The following is a 21,195-nucleotide window of genomic DNA, read 5'->3' on the forward strand; positions in this document are numbered from 1 at the left end:
GTGGAAAATCCTACTGACATTATGGGAGCTGGGTGAAGAGTTACTAATATCTTGCAAGGACAGGGGTGCAGCAATTAGCAACAATGGGCATAGGGGGTCTAGAGTCTGGTGGTGTTAAAGGAAGGGTTGAGGCTGACCGAGTTTACAGTCATTGTAAATACTAATATGACTAATGGTCTAATAAAGATTAAAAATGAGGGGCACAAAAGAATATTGTTAATACATCTCCTCAGCTACTACTTTATTCCACTCAATCAGCCTAGCCTAGCCAAGCTTGATATCAGTACCTCAAAACTCAGTTTTTTAAAATTCATTTACAGGAAGAGGGGTGTTTCTGGCTAGGCCAGCATTTATTACCCATTCCTAATTGCCCTTGGGAAGGTGGTGGTGAGCTGCCTTCTTGAACAGCTGCAGTTCATAATGTTGTTAGGAAGGGAGTTCCAGGATTTTGACCTAGCGACAGTGAGGGAACGGCAATATATTTCCATGTCAGGATGGTGAGTGGCTTGGAGGGGAACTTCCAGGTGGTGGTGTTCCCAAGCATCTGTTGCCCTTGTCTTTCTAAATGGTAGCGGTCGTGGGTTTGGAATATGCTGCCTAAGGAACCTTGGTGAGTTTCTGCAGTGCATCTTGTAGATGGTACACAGTACTGCCACTGTTCGTCAGTGGTGTAGATGGTGGACAGGCTTTGGGGAGTCAGGAGGTGAGTTACTCATTACAGGATTCCTAGCTTCTGACCTGCTCCTGCAGCCACAGTATACTTATGGCTAGTCCAGTTCAGTATTTGGTCAATGGTAGCCCCCAGGATGTTGATAGTGAGGGATTCAGCAATAGTAATGCCATTGAATGTCAAGAGACGATGGTTAGATTCTCTCTTGTTGGAGATGGTCATTGCCTTGTGTGGCAGGAATGTTGCTGGTACATCCTGTCCCACCCTAAGCCTAATGCACTCATCATCCTGTCCAAGCTGATCTATGCTGATTTTTCTGTCTGCAACGCATTGACTTTAAAATAATCTTCAAATCTCTTGTCATGGTCCATCATATCTCTGTAAACTTATAATTCACCACACTCTAAATTCCTCCATCTGTAACCTTTCGCAGATCCTTTTCTCCTTCTATCCCATCTTTGGTGACAGATCCTTCAGTTACCTCAGTGCTGTGCTGCTCTGTAGAATTCATTGTCTGAGCTCTTTAGCTAGCTTCTCTTTCCACGTTTATAAACCTTCTCAAATCCCACATTTTCAGCTAAGTAAGTGTGAAAATGAAATAAAAACTCATATGAACATCTCTTCAAATAGCGATGCAAACAGTAAAATCCTTTGAACAACTGGTCAGTTAGTTTAGCTGTATCTCCAATTGAAATGAGAAGTGCATTATTTCTGTGCTGGTGGTGTATGCAATATTGAATAATTAATCAAAATGGCAGCCAAGTCTGTGACTAACTAATTAAATAAAACTGAGAGGAACTTTCCTGAAAACAGACATTTCTCTAAAAGAGCCAAACAGAAAAGTCAGCAGATTAATTTACGTGAAAGAAATTTGTGAGAATCACTTTTCGGCCTTAACTGTCAGGCTTGCTATTGAATAATTTCCATTTGATGTGACTGCAGACTTCCCATTTAAGGAAAATATATACTACAAATGAACTTCTGTCAAACAACAACAGGATGAACCAAGTGAATCTCTTTGAAAAACATTTTTAGGCTTTATTCTGGCATGACACTAATGTGATAGTAATTGTGGCTCGGGAAATAAGTGTGACAACAGGAAGTGTGTACATGAGAAGACAGAGTTTCCACTTTGGGTGCAATTGGCAATTTTACTTAAAATTGAACTAGCTTTCTCAAATGAACGTATGGTTCAAGTTTCCATAACTCATTTGCATAATCACAAATGTAAAACATTTTATGATCCAGTGCAATCAGAATTGAACATAATTGTTTTTTCCCTTGCATTAAAAAATATTCTTTGATATTTTGAAGAGCTACAATCTGACAGTTTTATTAATGCAGCTGAAAATGGGTCTATCACAAAAATAATAATTTTTAATAGGAGTGTCAAGTCCACTACCTGCGAGTAACCTGATTTTAAATAACTGAAAATTACTTAGAAAACTGTACATAACCATTTTCTTGCTCTACACTAGTCAGTTTCATAATAAGTTAAATATCTTCAGTGGTTAAAAACTTTACAGTGATGTATGCCTAAAAATAGACTTAATGTTAAGAATGTCCTTAAAGGCCTTAAATGGCCACAGTTGGCAGAAATTTGCCATGTTGATTAGTTCAATCTAGAGGCATGACCAGTTTTCTGGGCAAGGTTGGGCCCCCATGTGACTTTTTAAAAATACTGGTGCAAAAGATTATGAAAACCCAATTTTCACAGGACCTAACTTGCGCTTGAAATTCCTCAATCTTTTGCTTTGATTTGGCTAATTTTGGGCAAATTGCACTGGTGCAACCTGGCGTAAATTCTACCCATGATCTTTAATATATTTCTAGTCAATCTCCTGTGGCATTGCACACTGAAAGTCAAGATCAAATGTTACCCTTAGGTGAAGTAATGTTTAAGGCCATGGGACACGGCACATAGATGTAATTCAGCACCCATTTTAAAATCGTATATTTGGTCTTATTTTTGTAAAATTGCAAACCTAAGACAGACTGGGAAACAGAGAAGTACAGTTGGTTTGGAGCATTATGGTTTTTCAAATCCAGGAACTTGAACACATAAATTGGGGTTTGCTTGCCTGTTCAGAGTCTCTATCTGACCAGGTGGATGTTAAAATTCCCATGGCACAATTCAAAGGAAAGCAAGGAGTTCTGTTTTACTGATCAACACCTATCCCTCAACCAACATCACCAAAATGGATTAAGTGGCTATCCATTTCATTGGCGTATGTGGGACCTTGCTGTGCTCAGTTTGTACATTGTTTGCCTGCATTGCAACAGTGAATATTCTTCAGAAGTACTTTATTGGCTGTAAAGCACTTTGGAATGTCCTGAGGATGTGAAAAGTACTATGCAAATGCAAGTTCTTTCTTTTTCATTTAAAACGAGACATATTACTGATGTGGCAGTATGTGGTATAAAATTCCTAGCAACAATCATGCCATGAAAAGTTTCACAAAAAAACAAAAAATGATCCTTTAAAATGACCCAAGAATGACCTCAAGATTGATGTTATTATGTTATTGTTGCAATTTCAGCAATAGATTGATCAGGGAAAAATGTATGAGCTGAATTTTAATGGGACATCTGCATTCCTTTCTAGAAAAATCTATAATCCTTAGTAAGGCAGTTTGTAATCATTATGAAGTATTGAATGTAAAGCAACACACTTGTGAAGGACGGCCCTGTGGTATGATAACCTATGTTGAAAAGTTTACTGGATAATAGACTGTCAAGAGTTATAAAAGGAAAATTGATACAGAAAATGACAAAATAAATATACCAGTTGTAATTTCACAGACTCCATGAAATATGTATTAGTTGATCAGAAAATAGTAAGTTGACTGATATGGACTCGTATTTGACAATAGTTTGATTATGTATTTTGGCATGGTTATTGTGTCAAGCTAAAGCATTTTCCCAGAATTACCTTGGTGATGCTCTCACTCTGCCAAACTAACTTCACTAGAAGTGTGGCGCAAACCATTGGATAAGATTAAATAAGATCTGATCATCAGACTTTAACCAGTGATTAATTTGTCATATTGACATAAGTATGTATGTTTCTAAGCTCCAGCGTACACAATATCTCAACGATTCCCCACTATTCATTCAAGGTGCAGAGTCATTTAATGTACAGTGTGGAATTTCTAATTTGTGGAGGCATGTAACTGCAGACCTCCTAACCTCACAAACTCTTTGTTATAAATTCCTAAAATATATTTCGTAAGAGCCTATGTTGCATCACCTGAAGTTGGCACTGGTAAGTAAACTATAGTTTTGTTACATTTATTGTGTCACAGCAATCTGCCCCAGTTTGCTGCCTTTGCAGCAATCACACAACCTGTCCTGGCTGGACACATCTAAAAAGACCACTGCTGAATCTACAGATGGAATTTATTACTCCACCCACGGTCCATGTCCTCAACAGTCAGCGCAATAGCATGTTCCTCAAAGTGAATGAGGGGCCTAATGTGGGCCACTCCACCCCTGGTTTGGGACCTCTCCCTGCTGATATGAGCAGGTGTCTCCTGCATGAAAACAGATGGAGACAGTATGAGCAGGACACATGGCACTGCGTGGAATGTTTGTGTGGTGAGCGGAGCCATGGACAGGATGAGGACGCGAACTCCAGAGGATATGAACCTGATGTGAGGGTGTGTGAGAGAGTTTGTGGTGTTGTCTCTTGAGGTGTGAGATCCCTATGGATGTGAGATGGGTTTGTGAGTGTGTGAGTTGAGAGTGCTGAAAAGAGTGACTTACCCTGACGGAACAGATGAGACCATTCATCCGGTAGCAGCATTGGGTGGCTGTCCTCTTTTGCAGGGCATTGGTGCTGACCACCGCTGCCGCCACCTCCCATGCTGGATTGGTAATGCCGCTGCCCCTCCTGCGGCTAGGGCAGGGGTAGAGGACATCACAGCAGGCTTGCATGGCGCCCAAAAGGTGCTCGAGGGACCTGTCATTAAACCAGGGGCCTGCAGTCTTTTTGCTTTTCGGGGCCATCCTGTCTTCTGTGCAGCAATCCTGGCTGGAAGCACTGAGAGGTGTGTGCACGGCTGCACTTTAAATGTGGCGCCCAGCATGATGAAGCAGCGAGGTAATGGCGCAGCGGGTGAATGAGAGCCCATCCACCATCGAAATGGCATGTTTCCCAGGAATGCATAATTAATGCGGAGGGTTTGAGACAATATGGCATGAGAAGCTGCCATTGCGGCCGAAGGGTAAAATGTCATTTTCCCCGCCCACTACCACATTACAGATTAGTGCAAATCTGGGACGATTCCACCCTATAATTTCCTTTCTGGTTTGAGCACTCCTTTCTGTAAGCCTGTCTATTGAAATAGCTACAGTGCAAGTGTGTTGAAATATTGCGCATTTAGCAGAGAGCTTAAGACAAACAACAAAGCTATGTTACAAAAGCTCTTGGGCAAATCACCTAATGACTGCAGAGATCTGTTATGCTCTGAAAGCAGTTTTCTTTTGAAACAGAAACAGAAACAAGTCCACTGCTTGTGCAGCTGTGAGAGAAGGCTCCTTTTAATTCTTCTTCCTACTTTCTTGTGCTCGATAACCATGCTTCTGTGCTCCTCTCATTGCCATATTATCAAGGTGGCTGCTGCATGGTCGAGCTTTGGAATTGTGATGGGATGCCAGATGCGTGCCTTATGCTCAGAGAGCCCTGCTTCTGCTTGCTGTACTATACCTGTAAGGAGTGATTTAAAAAAAAAACTTTTCTATAAGCAGCCTTTCCAAACAGCATTCTTCACAATTCATATATTTACCTTCTATGTGTTATGCCGTGGCAGATGATGTGTGTAGGCGGACCAAATCCACAAGGGAAACGCTGTCACAACGGTTTTGCAATTTGTATTTATTAGGAGATGTGTACATTGAATTCAGAAGTATTGAGTCCACCAAGATCTTAAGACATTTTAAAAATTAAATTAAAATATTTACTAACAAAATAAAAGATTTCAAGCATATACATAAGACTACAATTACTTAATACTATAACAACTCCTAAAATTCCTGATCAGCCTGACTCCCAGTTACACAACCCCTTTAAGGCAATGGTCCAAAATAGATTTTAGATTTTAAATAAAACAGCAAGTTAACACAGTATCCACTTGACAGTGGAATTCCAAATGGCTTTCTCCACTTTAGTTACTGGACACAACAGACTTATGCACAAATAGCTGGAGGCTTCTTCAAGGCTGTTTTACACACTCTTGTTAGATCTTACATGATCCCCAATATAGCCTTTCATTCTCCTTTATATATGTCTCTCTCTTTTTAATATGTAAATTCCATTGTTCTTTATGTCTTTGGAACTGTGCCTTCCCCATAATATAAAATCATTTATGTTGCCAATATTGTCAGTAACCGTTGGAAAAACTTAGCCTTGCTTATCTGGCTAGTTGTAACCATACTAACATCTCTTTGAAATCCAAACAATCCCTTCACTTATCTAAAATTGTAAATTCCCTTCACACCTTACGTACTAAAATAGCCTCCATGTTTAATCATTAGCATTTCAAGTATGTTTTTACACCCTAGCTGCTTTTGATAATTTCAAGCTTGCAGTCTACCTGACTAATGTAATTAAATCACACAGACAGAGCCATTTACACTCATACCCATAAACCTACTTTAAAACAAACCAGAAAAATATTATGAAAATTATTATACTTTTGTAACACATATAGGGCAGGATTTTTAGGTCGGAGTGGGTGCACAATCAGCGGGCCTGGCATTTGGCCAATGATCGCCGACCATAATTTCATGCTGGCTGGCTGTTAAAAGGCTCAGCGCTGCTGAATTTGGATGGCTGTTTCTTCAAATGGGATTACTTCATGTAGAATGGCCAATACCTTTCTTGAGGCTGTTATTTGATTCCTTTTATGCACATTCTTCTGCTGCAGAAATATAAGGGAACTGTGATTATCTGGAGCAATGTTTTGCACTTGGGATACATCCACATAAGCTAAGGCTCTCCCTATAGATGTGAAAACTGCAATGTTGAAGCTACTATTAGATAAAATTGCTGGTAGTTCTGTCTTGCCAAAACTTGTCAAAAGTCACCCTCATAAAGGAGGTGGTCTTAAGTATTCATTGATTTTGATAGAAGTTTCTAAAAGAATGTAAAAAGAAAAAGATTAGTGAAGGCAAATATAAGTCTCTTACAGTCCGAAACAGGATAATTTATAATGGAAAACAAAGGAATAACTGGGCAATTAAACAACTACTTTAGTTCTGGTTTCACAGAAGAAGACACAAATAACTTCCCAGAAATACTAGGGAACCAGCGTCTAGCAAGAAGGAGCAATTGAACGAAATTAACACTAGTAAAAAAAATAGTGCTGGAGAAATTATTGGGACTGAAAGCCGATAAATCCCATGGACCTGATGATCTACATCCCAGGGTACTAAAGGAGGCGGTCATGGAAATAGTGGATGTGTTGGTTGTCGTCTTCTAAAATTCTGTAGATTCTGGAACAGTCCTGGCAGATTGGAGGGTGGCAAATGTAACCCCACTATTTCAAAAGGGAGGGAAGGCGAAAACAGGGAATGACAGACTGGTTAGCCTAATCAGTAATAGGGAAAATGCTAGTGTCACAACTCACCGGGGATAGTGCGCTGCAATATCAAGCCCCATTGCTCCCCAAGCCACAACAAATGTGAAAAGGTTTGATCAACCTACCTAATTGTTCAATTTAGATTAACAGAACAAAAGCGCCAGGCTTGAAACTTAATAAGTAAATAACTGTTTATTGAACAAATTGTTTTTAACCAGTGGCAAAAGAAAGAAACATGACCTGCTAATTCCTAACTCTCTAACCTAAGCTCTAACCTTTCTTAAATCCCTATACACACACATACAAGACACAAAAGACACACAAAAACATGGATTTTAAGGGTGGGATAAAACAGTTCAATAGCACCAGCTCCGGAGTACAGGATTCGATGGGTTGATTTTGATCGATGTCTTCTAAATTCCTTTCAGTTCTTTATCGATGACCTGAGGTGGTCTTCCAGCACTTTGTCTTTAGTTCACTTACAATGTCTCTAACAGTGATTTTTCTTTTTGCCTCTTAACAGTGGTTTTCAGAGAGAGAGCCGGTTATAGAGATATGAGGAGAAAAAGACAGCTGGCTATTATTGCAGAATCAGTGAAACCTTACACACAGGAGAGAAGGGTTTTAGGTCTTTTCCTTTCAGGCTAGGAGCTATTCTGCTGCACTGCTCTCATACGAACCCTGGTCACCTGGGTCAGGAGCCAGTTAAAACATTGTTGCCAGGCCATTCCCCATTAGACTGGACTCCTCCTTGGCACCATCCTGTCTTTCATGGCACACTCTTGTTCCAGGACAGTAATATTGTATATATCCCTCACATTGTTCCAGTAGACATATCTTTGAACTGCAGCCATTGTAATTTTAACCCATAGTCCAACAGAAATAAAAAGATATGTTCTTTACAACAGTCCAACAGAACTAAAAAGATATGTTCTTTACACTAAAGCCTATTATAAAGGATATGATTACAGGACACTTAGAAAATATCAAAGTGATTAAACAAAGTCAACATGGATTTATGAAAGGGAAATCATGTTTGACAAACCCACTGGAGTTTTTTGAAGATATAATTTGTAGAATAGATAAGTGCATGTGGTGTATTTGGATTTTCAGAAAGCTTTTGATAAAATCCCACATAAGAGGTTAGTGTGCAATATTAAAGCACATGGGATTGGGGGTAATATATTGGCATGAATTGAGAATTGGTTAACAGACAGGAAACAGAGTAGGAATAAATGGGTCTTTTTCTGAGTGGCAGGCGGTGACTAGTGGGGTACCACAGGTATCAGTGCTTGGGCCCCAGCTATCCCCAATATCTATCAATAATTTATAGGGAATGAGGGAACCAAATGTAATATTTCCAAGTTTGCTGACAATACAACATGAGGTGGGAATGTGAGTGGTGATGAGGATGTAAAGAGACTTCAAGGTGATTTACACAAGTTGAGTGAGTGGGCAAATACATGGCAGATGCAGTATTATGTGGATAAGTGTGAAGTTATCCATTTCAGTAGGAAAAATAGAATGGCAGAGTATTTAAATGGTGATAGATTGGATAAAGTTGAGGTACAAAGGGACTTGGGTGTCCTTGTACACCAATCACTGAAAGCCAGCATGCCGGTGCAGCAAGCAGTTAGGGAGGCAACTGGTATGTTGGCCTTCATTGCAAGAGGATTTGAATATAGGAGCAAGGATGTCTTACTGCAGCTGTACAGGGCCTTGGTGAGACCACACCTAGAGTATTGTGAACAATTTTGGTCTCCTTACCTAAGAAAGGATATATTTGCCATAGAGGGAGTGCAACGAAGGTTCACCAGACTGATTCCTGGGATGGCAGGATTGTCATATGAGGAGAGATTGGGTTGACTAGGTCTGTATTCACTGGAGTTCAGAAGAATGAGGGGGGGATCTGATTGAAACGTATAAAATTCTGACAAGGCTGGACAGACTGGATGCAGGGATGATGTTTCACCTGGCTGGGGCGGGTGGTGTCCGGTACAAGGGGTTACAGTATGAGAATACAGGGTAGGCCATTCAGGACTGAGATGAGGAGAACTATCTTCACTCAGAGGGTGGTGAACCTGTGGAATTCTCTACCACAGGAGGCCAAGTCACTGAATATATTTAAGAAGGAAATATATTCCGAGACACTAAAGTCAAGGGGTATGGGGAGAGAGCAGGAGTACGGCATTAAGACAGAGGATCAGCCATGATCATATTGAATGGTGGAGCAGGCTCGAAGGACCGAATGACCTACTCCTGCTCCTATTTTCTACATTTCTATGTAACCCCAAGTTAATCAGAGTTTAGAACAGCAAATTATGATATTGCCAAGGGCTCATACGCAGTGTAATTATTTAACTGTGTCAGACTTTATCCATTCCTGATGAGCTCATTTAATATTTTTTAACTGCACTGGATCCACATCCTGCATCCCTCCTATGTTTCACTTCCTGGCATAATCACTCACTAGCTTCATCATTAAAGCAGGTTGCCCTGATCTTATCAATTTTCCTGCCTGATGTGGCACTAGGTTGCGTAGACTTAACTGAATGTAGCCAAAATACTTGATGCTTTAACAATAAACATGGATTGCTTGTAGAAGCGCTTCAAGATATTTGGCTGCTGGTTCTGGCTTTCTAAGTAAACAGTGGCCTCATAATATAGCCCCAAAGTTTCTCTGAAACTGCTAAGCAGCCCCTTTAAGCAGCTACAGGCCTTTTAGGCCTGTATTAGAACTGCAATTTCTTGTAACCGCTTTGCTCACCCACAGAAAACCCACCACATGATGATTAGCCCCACTAAAAAGTTGGGATTATGTTTGGTTGCAGCAATTCCTCACCGTGAATGCTTCCCAAGAAAATCTGGTCTATCATATTCAGCAGAAACTAAGCGCACAATTTTGTAGAAATGACATGAGTCTTAGCCGCTAGCTGGAGAGCCAGTGAGAACCTTGTGTTGCCTCTTTACAAGAAGTCCTGCCACATCTTGTTGCACTCAGGCGCTTGGCAGGCCAGTGACTCACCTTCCTTCAGGTTCAAGGACCCTGGGGGCAGAAGTCCCACCAGCCAAGAACTGCCAATCAGAGGCCATCTATTGAATAGCAGTGCTGCTGAGGAGGCAGTGGTTGCTGCTGGTATGACACTAACCCAAGGTTTTGGACCACCGCTGGATCCCTGGCAGGTGAGTGATGGCAGAAGGGAGGTCGGCAGCAGTGGCTCTCAGCGAGCACCCCCCTTTACCTCCCACCCCTTCTCGAATCCACGAATCTTGATCAGGAACTGTGTCTTTGAATGAGGAACCCTTCCCCTTCCGTGACCCCAGCCCGCACAGGTTTGCTTGTCGTGCTCCACGCATGGCGAGCCCCTCTGCCCGCCACTGGGTTAATAATACCAGTGGCAGCGGGATGAGGCCCTTAAGTGGGCATTAATTGCACACTTAAGCACCTCAATTGGTGGTTGGGCAGGAAGACCATCCATGGGCCTTGCTCGGACTTAATTGGGATTGAGGCAGTAAGGTGGCAGGGTCCCTAGCTGCCACTCTTCCACCTGATTAAAAGCCCCCCTGCCAGTGGGAGGGCACAAGATTCTGCCCCAAATGTGCATAGTAGCTATCATTCTAATGACTGAGTACAACTCCAATCCATTAGTGGTTCAATTCAAGCCACTGCACATTTTGTCAAGATGTCCCCATATCCCTTGTAATTCAGTGAGGAGGGAATATGTATCTTAATGACTCTTATGTACTTAATCATGATATTTATTTCAAATGGCAGTGAGCAGAGGCTGGACAGGCCAACTCTGCTTTTGTTTACTCTGACAGAGTTGAAATACTGTGCTGTGAGCTCGTACTGTGCTGCCAGCTCCTGTTCACCTGGAACAAGGTTGAAACTGCTTATATATGTTTAATTTGGACGCATAAAACTACTTGATTAATGAATATCTCTTCATTCTATCTATTCTGGATTCACTCTGGTCCCAGAGATGAAAGGACAACCTTCTAATGCACCTCACCATTTAGTCTCCCAGAAGGATTATTATAAAAATAAATTATCTATCCTATATTTGTATAAATGATAACAAATGCATATAAGTGAAATTTAGGGCAGTACTAGAAATCCAATGTCAGGGTTCAGCTAAAAAAGCATAAACTTCATGAGTTTTGCTGTAGTGATTTATTACGTCATCTAAAACCTGATTAGATTAGTGCCTTGTAATTCGTTTACAGGAAATCCATTAGCCTCTATATATTAAGTGTTACATATTTGAGAAGAAATACAGAAATAGCTTTTTCTGCTATTATAATTGCTGCACATACAAGGTTAGGAAACTGAGTTATTTTTCATTTTCTGTTTGTTAATCCAGAGAATGTCATGACACTAGCCCTTTAAACCAGTCAAATCACATGAACTGCATCTGATGATCTGTAGCTTTATTATAATGTTGTAATGTCATGAGTTATTCAATAATGAACAAGAAAGCATGTAAATATCTATCTGTTGTTCATCATTCCACTGATCATCTTAGCAAGTTGCAGATTTGTACCTTTGTATTCTTCATTACGATTTGATCCCATAAGGAGAAAATATTCTTCCCAGTTACATGGCTAAAATATAATTATGTTTGCTCTCATAAATGGACAACTTCTTTATTGTACAGCAAACTTTAAATAGCATTTAAATCTGGAAAGACCATTTTTGCAACTGCAGTCAGCATTTTACAGGAATGTGGATGACAAAGAAGGATTCCAATTTGATGTCAATAGTTTTACACTCTGCATTGGTGGCGCTTGTAGTAAACTACTTTCTGTTTGATTGCATAAAAAGCGCAATAAGCCCTAGCATGCTATTTTTCAGTGCATAGCTGTCAAAGAACACCTACTGAGTTCTTAATAATGAATTGCAAGAGATATAGAGATAGATTCACACAGCAGTTCTTCACCAAAGACATGGTTTAAAATTTTCTGTGAAATCTCTGAGAGTATTGTCACCCACCTGTTTTTATAACTTTTTTCCCTTCTCCCATTAACACTTCAGAAGCCACCGCCAAGCCAAGGAGATGAAAATGTGCCATGCTGCACATGGGTGCACATAAGTAGCCTGAGGTGGCTCCCTGATTTTTTCCTCTGCATCCCCCTGGAAATGTGTCTGCTCCTGATAGTATAGATAAGATAGGGAATTCACTATGTAATAAAGTGTGGATGCAAGCCAAATTTTAATGCTCCAAGGCACAGGTCTTTGCAGCTCCAAAGTACTGCTGCACTAAACTTATTTTGAGTAGCACCTAAGATTTTCAAGTACAGTAAACAGAAATTTGCCATTACCTGATCACTCTGCAGAAATTGTGAATGGTATACCTATAAGGATCTTATAATTGATGACAAAATCTTCAAGCAGCTTTTTTAAACATCAGAAAGCTAAATCTGGATTTTCCAAATAACAGTAAGATCCTATTTTATCAGTGTATTTAGAGCAATAAATAGCACCTGAGTTTTGATTAAACTCCTCGGCCTTGCCATTTAATCAGCACATTCATTGTCTCACTTTCCTGACAAACACAGGTTATCACTTAATTGTTCATTGGCAACCTATCAGCATGTAACGTGTTTTGCTAGGGTATGCCTGCAAGATGCTGGTAAGGCTACCTATTGCACAGAATTCTATAGGTCTTTTCTGGAAGGTGTAGTGCAATTACCTACTTTAGAGAGCAGTTCCAACTTCTTTATACTAACTAGGCCACCACCTTCATATCAGTTTAAATACATTTTACAGTTTGAAGTTTTATAAAATAAGCTCCAATTTTGTTGAGGACATCTTATTACATACACAGAGCCCTTTTATATTTGTAAATTTATGAAAACCTCAGGCAAATTCTAGCCAAGCTATAATTGTATTATTAAATCAATGAAAACAGATTACATTGAAAAATCAATACAAGGGTTATCATTGCCTTATTACTGTTAGTTTATATAATGGCAATTATAATTTGTATTTATTTTATTAGGTTAGCTTGGTAGAATGCATTGTCTCCACTATTCTGATAATTCCAGTATCTCGTAGCAACCTCCTCAGCAGTTTCTAAATTCGGGTTTATACAACTAGTGGCTGAATATCAACCAACTGCAATAGCTTCAGCAATCTCTCCACTACAAGATCAGGAGTGGTGCTGTTCGCTACACTGCTTAGTTCCAGTCGCAACTTCTCCAATAATGAAGAAGTCTCTGCCAGCCTACAACAGGAACTGTACAACATCCAAGCTTGGGTTGATAATTTGCATGTAACATTCATGCATAAGTGCCACATCATAATCATCTACAATTAAGAAATGTTTATCCATCTCACCTTGATCTTCATTGGCACCACCATTGCTGAGTCCCCATCATAAAAATTCTAGGGGAGAAGTCATGTAGACTAGCATTATTAGCTGTGTGGCTAAAAGAGCACAAGAAACTAGGTATTCTGAGAAATGACTCATCTCCAGACCCTTCAAAGCTCTCCAGCATCTACAAGATTCAAATGGAATGCTCACTATTCATCTTGATGGGTGTCGCTGCAACTCACTTAAGAAGCCCAGAACCATTCGGGACAAAGAAATCTCTTGTCTGTTAATGCTGCACTGAACTTAATGTCTACCCTCTTCGCTGCTAGCTGGTTGCAGTATTCACTCTCTGCAATGCATTACAGCAATTCATTAAGCTTACTTTGATAGCATTTCCAAACCTCTACCATTGAGAAGGACAAAAGCTGCAAGATCGTGAGAAAGCCATCGTCTTCAATTTCCCTCTAAGTCACGCAACATCCTAACCTGGACATATAGCTCCATTCGTTTATCACCATTGGGTCAAAATCTTGGAATTTCTTACCTAACACTATAAAAATTCTAGAAGAGAAGTCATGTGGACTAGCATTATTAGCTGTGTGGTTAAAAGAGCACAAGAAACTAGGTATTCTGACAAGTGACTCATCTCCAGACCCTTCAAAGCTCTCCAGTATCTACAAGACTCAAATGGAATGCTCACCACTCATCTTGATGGGTGTCACTGCAACTCACTTAAGAAGCCCTGAACCATCTAGGACAAAGAAATCTCTTGTTTGTTAATTCTGCACTGAACTTAATGTCTACCCTCTTCGCTGTTAGCTGGTTGCAGTATTCACTCTCTGCAAAATGCATTGGGAGTACAATCAGCATGTAGTTGAGAAGAATGGAGGAAACTGTACTCTGCATCTGACCATGTAACATCTGACCAGGTGTGCTTCATGCTGATGTGTGTCTGAAATTACAGCATTAGCTTCCCTCATATATTTACCAGAAAAAGATATTGAAACCAGATTATGCCTTTGGTTTCCTGCAGGTTTGAGTTGGTCACAGACAAAAAAGCTATACAATACTATGGTTACTTTGATGTTGAATGCGTAGGCATTAACGACTGGAACTACTAATGAAATTGTAAAGGTATTTGCAACAAAGCAATTAACAGGAATAATCTTTTAACTCAAATTTTCATTGAAATTATATGTTGGGAATGCAGCAAAGTCCCTATTATCAGATGTTACAAATTAAAATATAGACTAGTTGTCCTTGTATCTCCCTAACCCCATCCCACTCCCACTCAAACCTGATTTCCCGCTTTCCTTATCTGGTTTACTGCTTTTGACAATGGAGGGCATGTTTTAATCAGGAAATTTAATTTAGCGTTAGCTCATTAAGTTGGTACGACCCATATCAAATTGCTTTATGATGACGCCTTGTACTGATGGAGAAGAGAGGCAAAGCCAGTTTATAAAATAAAATACTATAAAATAAAATACTATTATAATGTTACCTTAATTTTTCATTGGAGTTTCACATAATAACTAGAATAAATAATAAATACTTTGGATAGTTTTGAATTATAAATGCAATTAAGTGTGTGATATGTGAAAAAGTTTATTCATGTATATAGGGCTAAACATATTCAATGTGTTTTTTAAAAAAACAAAGTTGTATAGAAGGGATACAAGTTTTGATAAACAGAAGTCAGAAAAAATTATACAGTTCCTGTTTACTTTATTACAGAATCACAGTCACAGAATGGTTACAGCACAGAAGATGGCCATTCAGCCCTTTGTGTCTGTGTTGGCTTTCCAAAGGAGCAATTTACCCAGTACCACACCCCAGCCTTTTCCCTGTAGCCCTGCTCATTCATTCTTTCAGATAATAATCCAATTCCCTCTTAAATGCCTCGATTGAACTGTCTTCACCACACTCTCAGGCATTGTATTCCAGATTCTAACCGTACACTGCATGAAAAAGTTTTTCCTCATGTCACCATTGGCTCTTTTGCCATTACCTTAAATCTGTGCCCTCTTGTTCTCGATCCTTTCACTAATGGGAACAGCTTTTCCCTATCTTCTCTGTCCATGCCCCTCGTGATTTTGTACACTTCTATCAAATTTCCTGTTAAACTTCTCTTCCAGGAAAACAGTCCCAACCTCTCCAATCTATCTACATAACTGAAGTTTTCTCATCCCGGGATCCATTTTCGTGAGTCTTTTCTGCACTAATATTTTCACGTCTTTCCTAAACTGCCCTGAACTGGACACAATATTCCAGCTGAGGCCAAACCAGTGTTCTATGCAAGTGTAACATAACCTCCTTACTTTTGTACTCTATGCCCCTATTAATAAAGCCTAAGATGTTGTATGCTTATTAACAACACCCTCAACCTATCCTGCCACCTTCAATAACTTATGCACATATATACCAGGTCCTTCTGCTCCTGTACCCCCTTTAGAATTGTGCCCTTCATTTTATATTGTGTCTCTGTGTTCTTCCTACCAAAATGAATCACTTCACACTTCTGCATTAAATTTCATCTGCCACATGTCTGCCCATTTCACCAATCTATTTTGAAGTTCTACATTATCCTCCTCACTGTTCACAATGCTTCCAAGTTTTGTATCATCTGCAAATTTTGAAATTGTGCTCTGTACACCAAGGTCTATGTCATTAATATATATCAAGAAGAGCAAGCGTCCTAACACCGACCCCTGGGGAACTCCACTACAAACCTTCCTCCAAACTGAAAAACATCCATTAACCAATACTCTATTTCCTGTCACTCAACCAATTTCATATCCATATCACTACTGTCCCTTTTATTCTATGAGTTATAACTTTGCTCACAAATCTGTTATGGGCACTTTATCAAATGCCTTTTGAAAGTCCACTTACATCACATCAACAGCATTACTCTCAGCAACCCTCTCTGTTACCTCATCATAAAAATCCAAGTTAATTATAAACGATTTGCCCTTAACAAATCCACGCTGGCTTTCTTTAATTAACCTGCATTTGCCCAAGCAACTATTAATTTTGTCCCGAATTATCATTTCTAGAAGCTTCCCCACCACTGAGGTTAAACTTAATGACCTGTAGTTGCTGGGCTTACCTTTACACCCTTTTTTGAACAAGGGTGTAACATTTGCAGTTTTCCAGTCTTCTGGTACCACCTTGAGTCTAAGGAAAACTGGGAAATTATGGCCAGTGCCTCCTCAATTTCCACTCTCACTTCCTTCAGTATCCTCGGATGAATCTTATCTGGCCCTGGTGACTTATCAACTTTAAGTATAGACAGCCTATTCAATAGCATCTCCTTATCAATTTTAAATCGCTCAAGAGCCTGAATTACCTCTTCTTTTACCATGACCAGTGCAGCATCTTCTTTCTTGGTAAAGACAGTTGCAAAGTATTCATTTAATACCTCAGCCATGCCCCTGCCCCCGTGTGTAAATCCCATAATTACAAATATTTTTGCTTTGTATCTGTTTTTGTTTGGTAGTTGATTTTAACCCACCCGCCCTACTCTGTTCAAACTACTTAAACTTCCTCCTCTGCACGGCTGCTGCATTCCATCCATTTTGGTCAGAGCCTGGCTTCCAAAAGATCAGCTTGGAAATTTCTTTTCAACATTTTAAAGGGGTTACAATCCCCTGGTTTCTGGGGTGCTCAGCTGCAACCTTCTTCTACCCAATCAACCTGATACCTCCAGCGTTTACAGATGCCTAGACATGACAGGGGAGTGAGAGAGTGGTGGGTTGGTGGAAAAAGTCCCACAGTTGTGGCCTCAATGCACAGTCATCTGCTTGTGTAGGGCCCTTCACCTTATGTATGAACTTTGGTAGTGTCAGTAGCAGAGTTCCATGGCTGGCCCAACCCTGGCATGAGGGCTTCTGTCAAGCATTTGCTATGATTGTTAAATGTAAACAACTGCATGGGGGCAAAGCTATGTAAAGAAGCAACAGAGGGTTTGGCAGACATATCTCAGAAGCAGCACAAATGGTCAGTGCATACTGATGTTAAAATAAAAGAAAGACTTACATTTATATTGTACTTTTCATGACCACCTGACATCTCAAAATGCTTTACAGCCAATGAAGTACTTTTGAAGTGTAGTCACTGTTGTAATGTAGGAATTGTGGCAGCCAATTTGCACACATCAAACTCTCACAAACAGCAATGTGATAATGACCAGATGATCTGTTTTTGCAATGTTAACTGAGAAATAAATATTGGTCAGGACACCAGGGATAACTACCCTGCTGTTCTTTGAAATAGTGTCGTGAGATCTTTTACATCCACCCAAGCAGACAGATGGTGCCTTACTTTAATATCTCATCCAAAAGACAGCATTTCAACAGTGCAGCGCTCCCACACTTCTGCACTGAAGTGCCAGCCTGGATTTTTATGCTCAAACCCTGGAGTGGGACTTGAAGTTGACGTTTCAGCATAAGGCTGGTGTGAGTCAGTTATATGCAAATTCTTTTGGTTAAGAAAAAAGCTTAACAGCACTCTTAGGCTGTCCTTATGCCAAAACTTCCCAGGAAGTTCCAGGTTCAATGGCTTTGCGATTTTTCATTCAACTTGCTTTGCAGAAATATTCACATGTCAGATGTTCATTTGAGTTGAATTGCAGTTAAATTTAGAACAAAAAGCAGGTGCAATTATTTTTGAAATAAAGCATTGAAAAATACTAAACTGTTATTTAGATGTAGTAAATTTTCAAAAATCCAGCTTTCCTTCATGTAAGATTCTCAAAAATTCCTACTGATTCGTATACTTACAGGAAACGTTGCTTCTAATTGCAGGATTTTGGCATGTTGATTGGGCATTGTGTCTTCAATAGGCCTCTGAGGGTTAACCTGTCTGTGGTGCTAGAAAAACTACTATTGTAGGCCAATCTTTAGCAGAATTTATTAGCCCATCACACAGTCTTAGCTCCATTATGTTACACAGCCTGTTATCTGGCTCCCCTGACTGCCAATAATTTATCTAGACGTTGTTATATAGACTTGTATTTATCTATATAGTCTATAACAGAATTAGCTAGAATGAAGATAGAAGCACGTTACAGGAATGAAGTAATACAAATCAAATCTTCTGTCAGTAGATGTGTGTCCTGTCGGGTCTAGGGGATTGGACTTGCCAGTTTTAGTAACAGATGATCTCTCCCCTGACCCTTGATGGCTGCAGGGCATTCTGCTGATGGAGTATTCTGGGAGGTAATGGTGAATATGAGCCCATCATTCGACTGGACCAAGCATTTGGGAAGACTGTTCAAAATCATCCTGAGCTGCTGAAGATGTCACCTTGTCCAGGAGCTATAACTTACTGAAATTACTTATTCTCCCAGTTGGCCTTAGTCACTCCAGCATAATACTGTCATATTCAAAATTTAACTAACCTTATCACACATTGGGATTTCTTTTAGGGCATTAGAGCTTTCTTTGAGCGTTTTAAAGTTAACCTAAATTTCTGTGGTTTTTGAAGTGCAGTAAAATGTTAAAATCACATCCTTATTTATCAGTCTATCTAGATTATAATTCAAAAACTGCAGAAAAAAGAGGGTTTATTTGGTAAAGTGTTAATTTTGTAAATGTCATTTCTATCTTTAGCATTTTTCATTACATTTTCTGTTAAAAATTATTTTAGGTAATAGGAAATTTATCATGAAAGGACCACTTATTTTAGGTAATAGGAAATTTATCATGAAAGGACCACTCTACATTTATGGAGATCACACATCTGTAGTGCGTACATATTGTTGGCCTCAGTGCTGCATTAATATTTCAGACTAAGACCTTTTTATTTGCTTTTTAAGAGATCACCGACATAGAAACCAAGCATGAGCTCCAAATTCAGTAATTCTAAAAGGTTTCATTAGAATCCCATTGAAAGTGGGCACACTTAACAAACACATATTGTAGGTACTTAGCTCATGCAGTATTTTCCCATTTAGTACAACCTCTTTGCTTATCTTACTTCAGTGGATTTTTACATACTCTGAGCACTATCTGTAAACCTTTCAGTATACTAAATTCTGCAAGGTGTGCAGAACTGAAGGCACATCGATGTGCTGTTTCTTACGATGATTGGTGTTAACAGTGGAATTGAAAGAAATGCAGTCAGTTCCTGAAAATTCAGTCATCTTTTGCACTAAAAGAATTAAATTATTTAATGACTTAAATTGAACAATGTAAATAACATAGCAAAGTGAGAATCTAGTGCTCAAATTAAATTAAATTTGTATTTCATTTTGAATTAAATGACTTTGAATTAAGACTAGATTGCATAGAGAATTTAAGAACAACAATCTCTGAAAAACGTTAAACAAATAATAATAGTACTAATCGAAAAGCAGAATACTGTGAATGCAGGAAATCTGAAACAAAAACAGAAAATGCTTGAAACACTCAACAGGTCAGGCAGCATCTGTGGGAGAGTAAAATAGAGTTAACGATTCAGGCCGAGGATCTCTCATCCGAATTGGGAAAAGTTAGAGATATAATATGTTTTGAGCAAGGGGTGGGAGGGACAAGGACAAAAGGAAGGTCCATGATAGGTGGAAGATAGGAAAGATTGAATGACAGAAGAGTTAGTCTTACAGGGCCAAAGGGAACGGTGATGGGACAAGAAAGGAACACTCTTTCAAGGTGAAGCAATGATTTACATGTACTTCTTTCAATTTGGTATACTGTATTCGCTGCTCACTATGTCTCCTCTACATTGGGGACTGTGGTAATTATGATTTTATCTAATGTGTAATATACCTTTAAGAAGAAGGCTATTAAGGAAGATCACATGATCTTAGTATCCAATAGGAGAGTAGCGTGGGCTACCTCAGTAGTTAGTAGTGTAGAGATAGAATATGAAGTGAAAGCACATGTTTAGTTGCTGCTAAGTACCTTTGTAAATAAACTAAAAGTTTCTACTTAAGAAGTGTCTGCTGGTCAACTCTATCAATAGTACCAACTTGGCCACCACTCATAACAGACTGGCGATGAGGATCTACAGGATCCAACAAACTGGTGACAAGGATAAAACAAGTTGAGCAGAAGGAATCAAGAGAAACAAAATTGGCATGGTTCCTTGCAAAGTAATTGTAAGTAGACGTTCCATTCAAATCAAAGTAATTCCCTCTCAGAATGCTGCAGTTCGGAAGAGTTGATCCTTTCGATGCAGCAAGGGACGATTGGTTTCATTACATTGAATGTACCATCTACAAGATGCACTTCAAGAATTCACCAAGGATCCTTAGGCAGCACCTTCCAAACCCATGACCACTACCATCTAGACGGACAAGGGCAGCAGATAGATGGGAACACCACCACCTGGAATTTCCCCTCCAAGTCACTCACTATCCTGTCTTGGAAATATATCGCCGTTCCTTCACTGTCGCTGGGTCAAAATCCTGGAACTCCCTTCCTAACAGCACTGTGGGTGTACCTACATCACATGGATTGCAGTGGTTCAAGAAGGCGGCTCACCACCACCTTCTCAAGAGCAACTAGGGATAGGCAATAAATGCTGACCCAGCCAGCAAAGCCCACATCCCATGAATGATATTTTTTTTAAAGTCTCACTTTCTTTTTCCAAGCGAACAAAATTACAGGGGAAGAGAAGAGGC

The 21,195-nt window shown here is 39.6% G+C and overlaps 1 protein-coding gene across 3 annotated transcripts in view; it reads left to right on the forward strand.

The window, feature by feature from the left end:
- The window catches only part of LOC144692325 (ERI1 exoribonuclease 3-like), a 443,641-nt gene that overhangs the window by 382,249 nt on the left and 40,197 nt on the right, over positions 1-21,195 (forward strand). For 2 of the 3 annotated variants that reach the window (XM_078561028.1, XM_078561029.1), the window contains exon 8: positions 15,306-15,440. The exons of the other annotated variant lie outside the window; for it this stretch is intronic. In XM_078561028.1, the coding sequence (XP_078417154.1) occupies positions 15,306-15,421 (116 nt within the window). In that variant the 3' untranslated portion in view covers positions 15,422-15,440. Of the gene's footprint in view, positions 1-15,305; positions 15,441-21,195 lie in introns of those variants that run through there. 3 annotated transcript variants of the gene reach the window in all.

The sequence above is a fragment of the Cetorhinus maximus genome, chromosome 17, assembly GCF_964194155.1.
Source record: "Cetorhinus maximus chromosome 17, sCetMax3.hap1.1, whole genome shotgun sequence".
Lineage (NCBI taxonomy): Eukaryota > Metazoa > Chordata > Chondrichthyes > Lamniformes > Cetorhinidae > Cetorhinus > Cetorhinus maximus.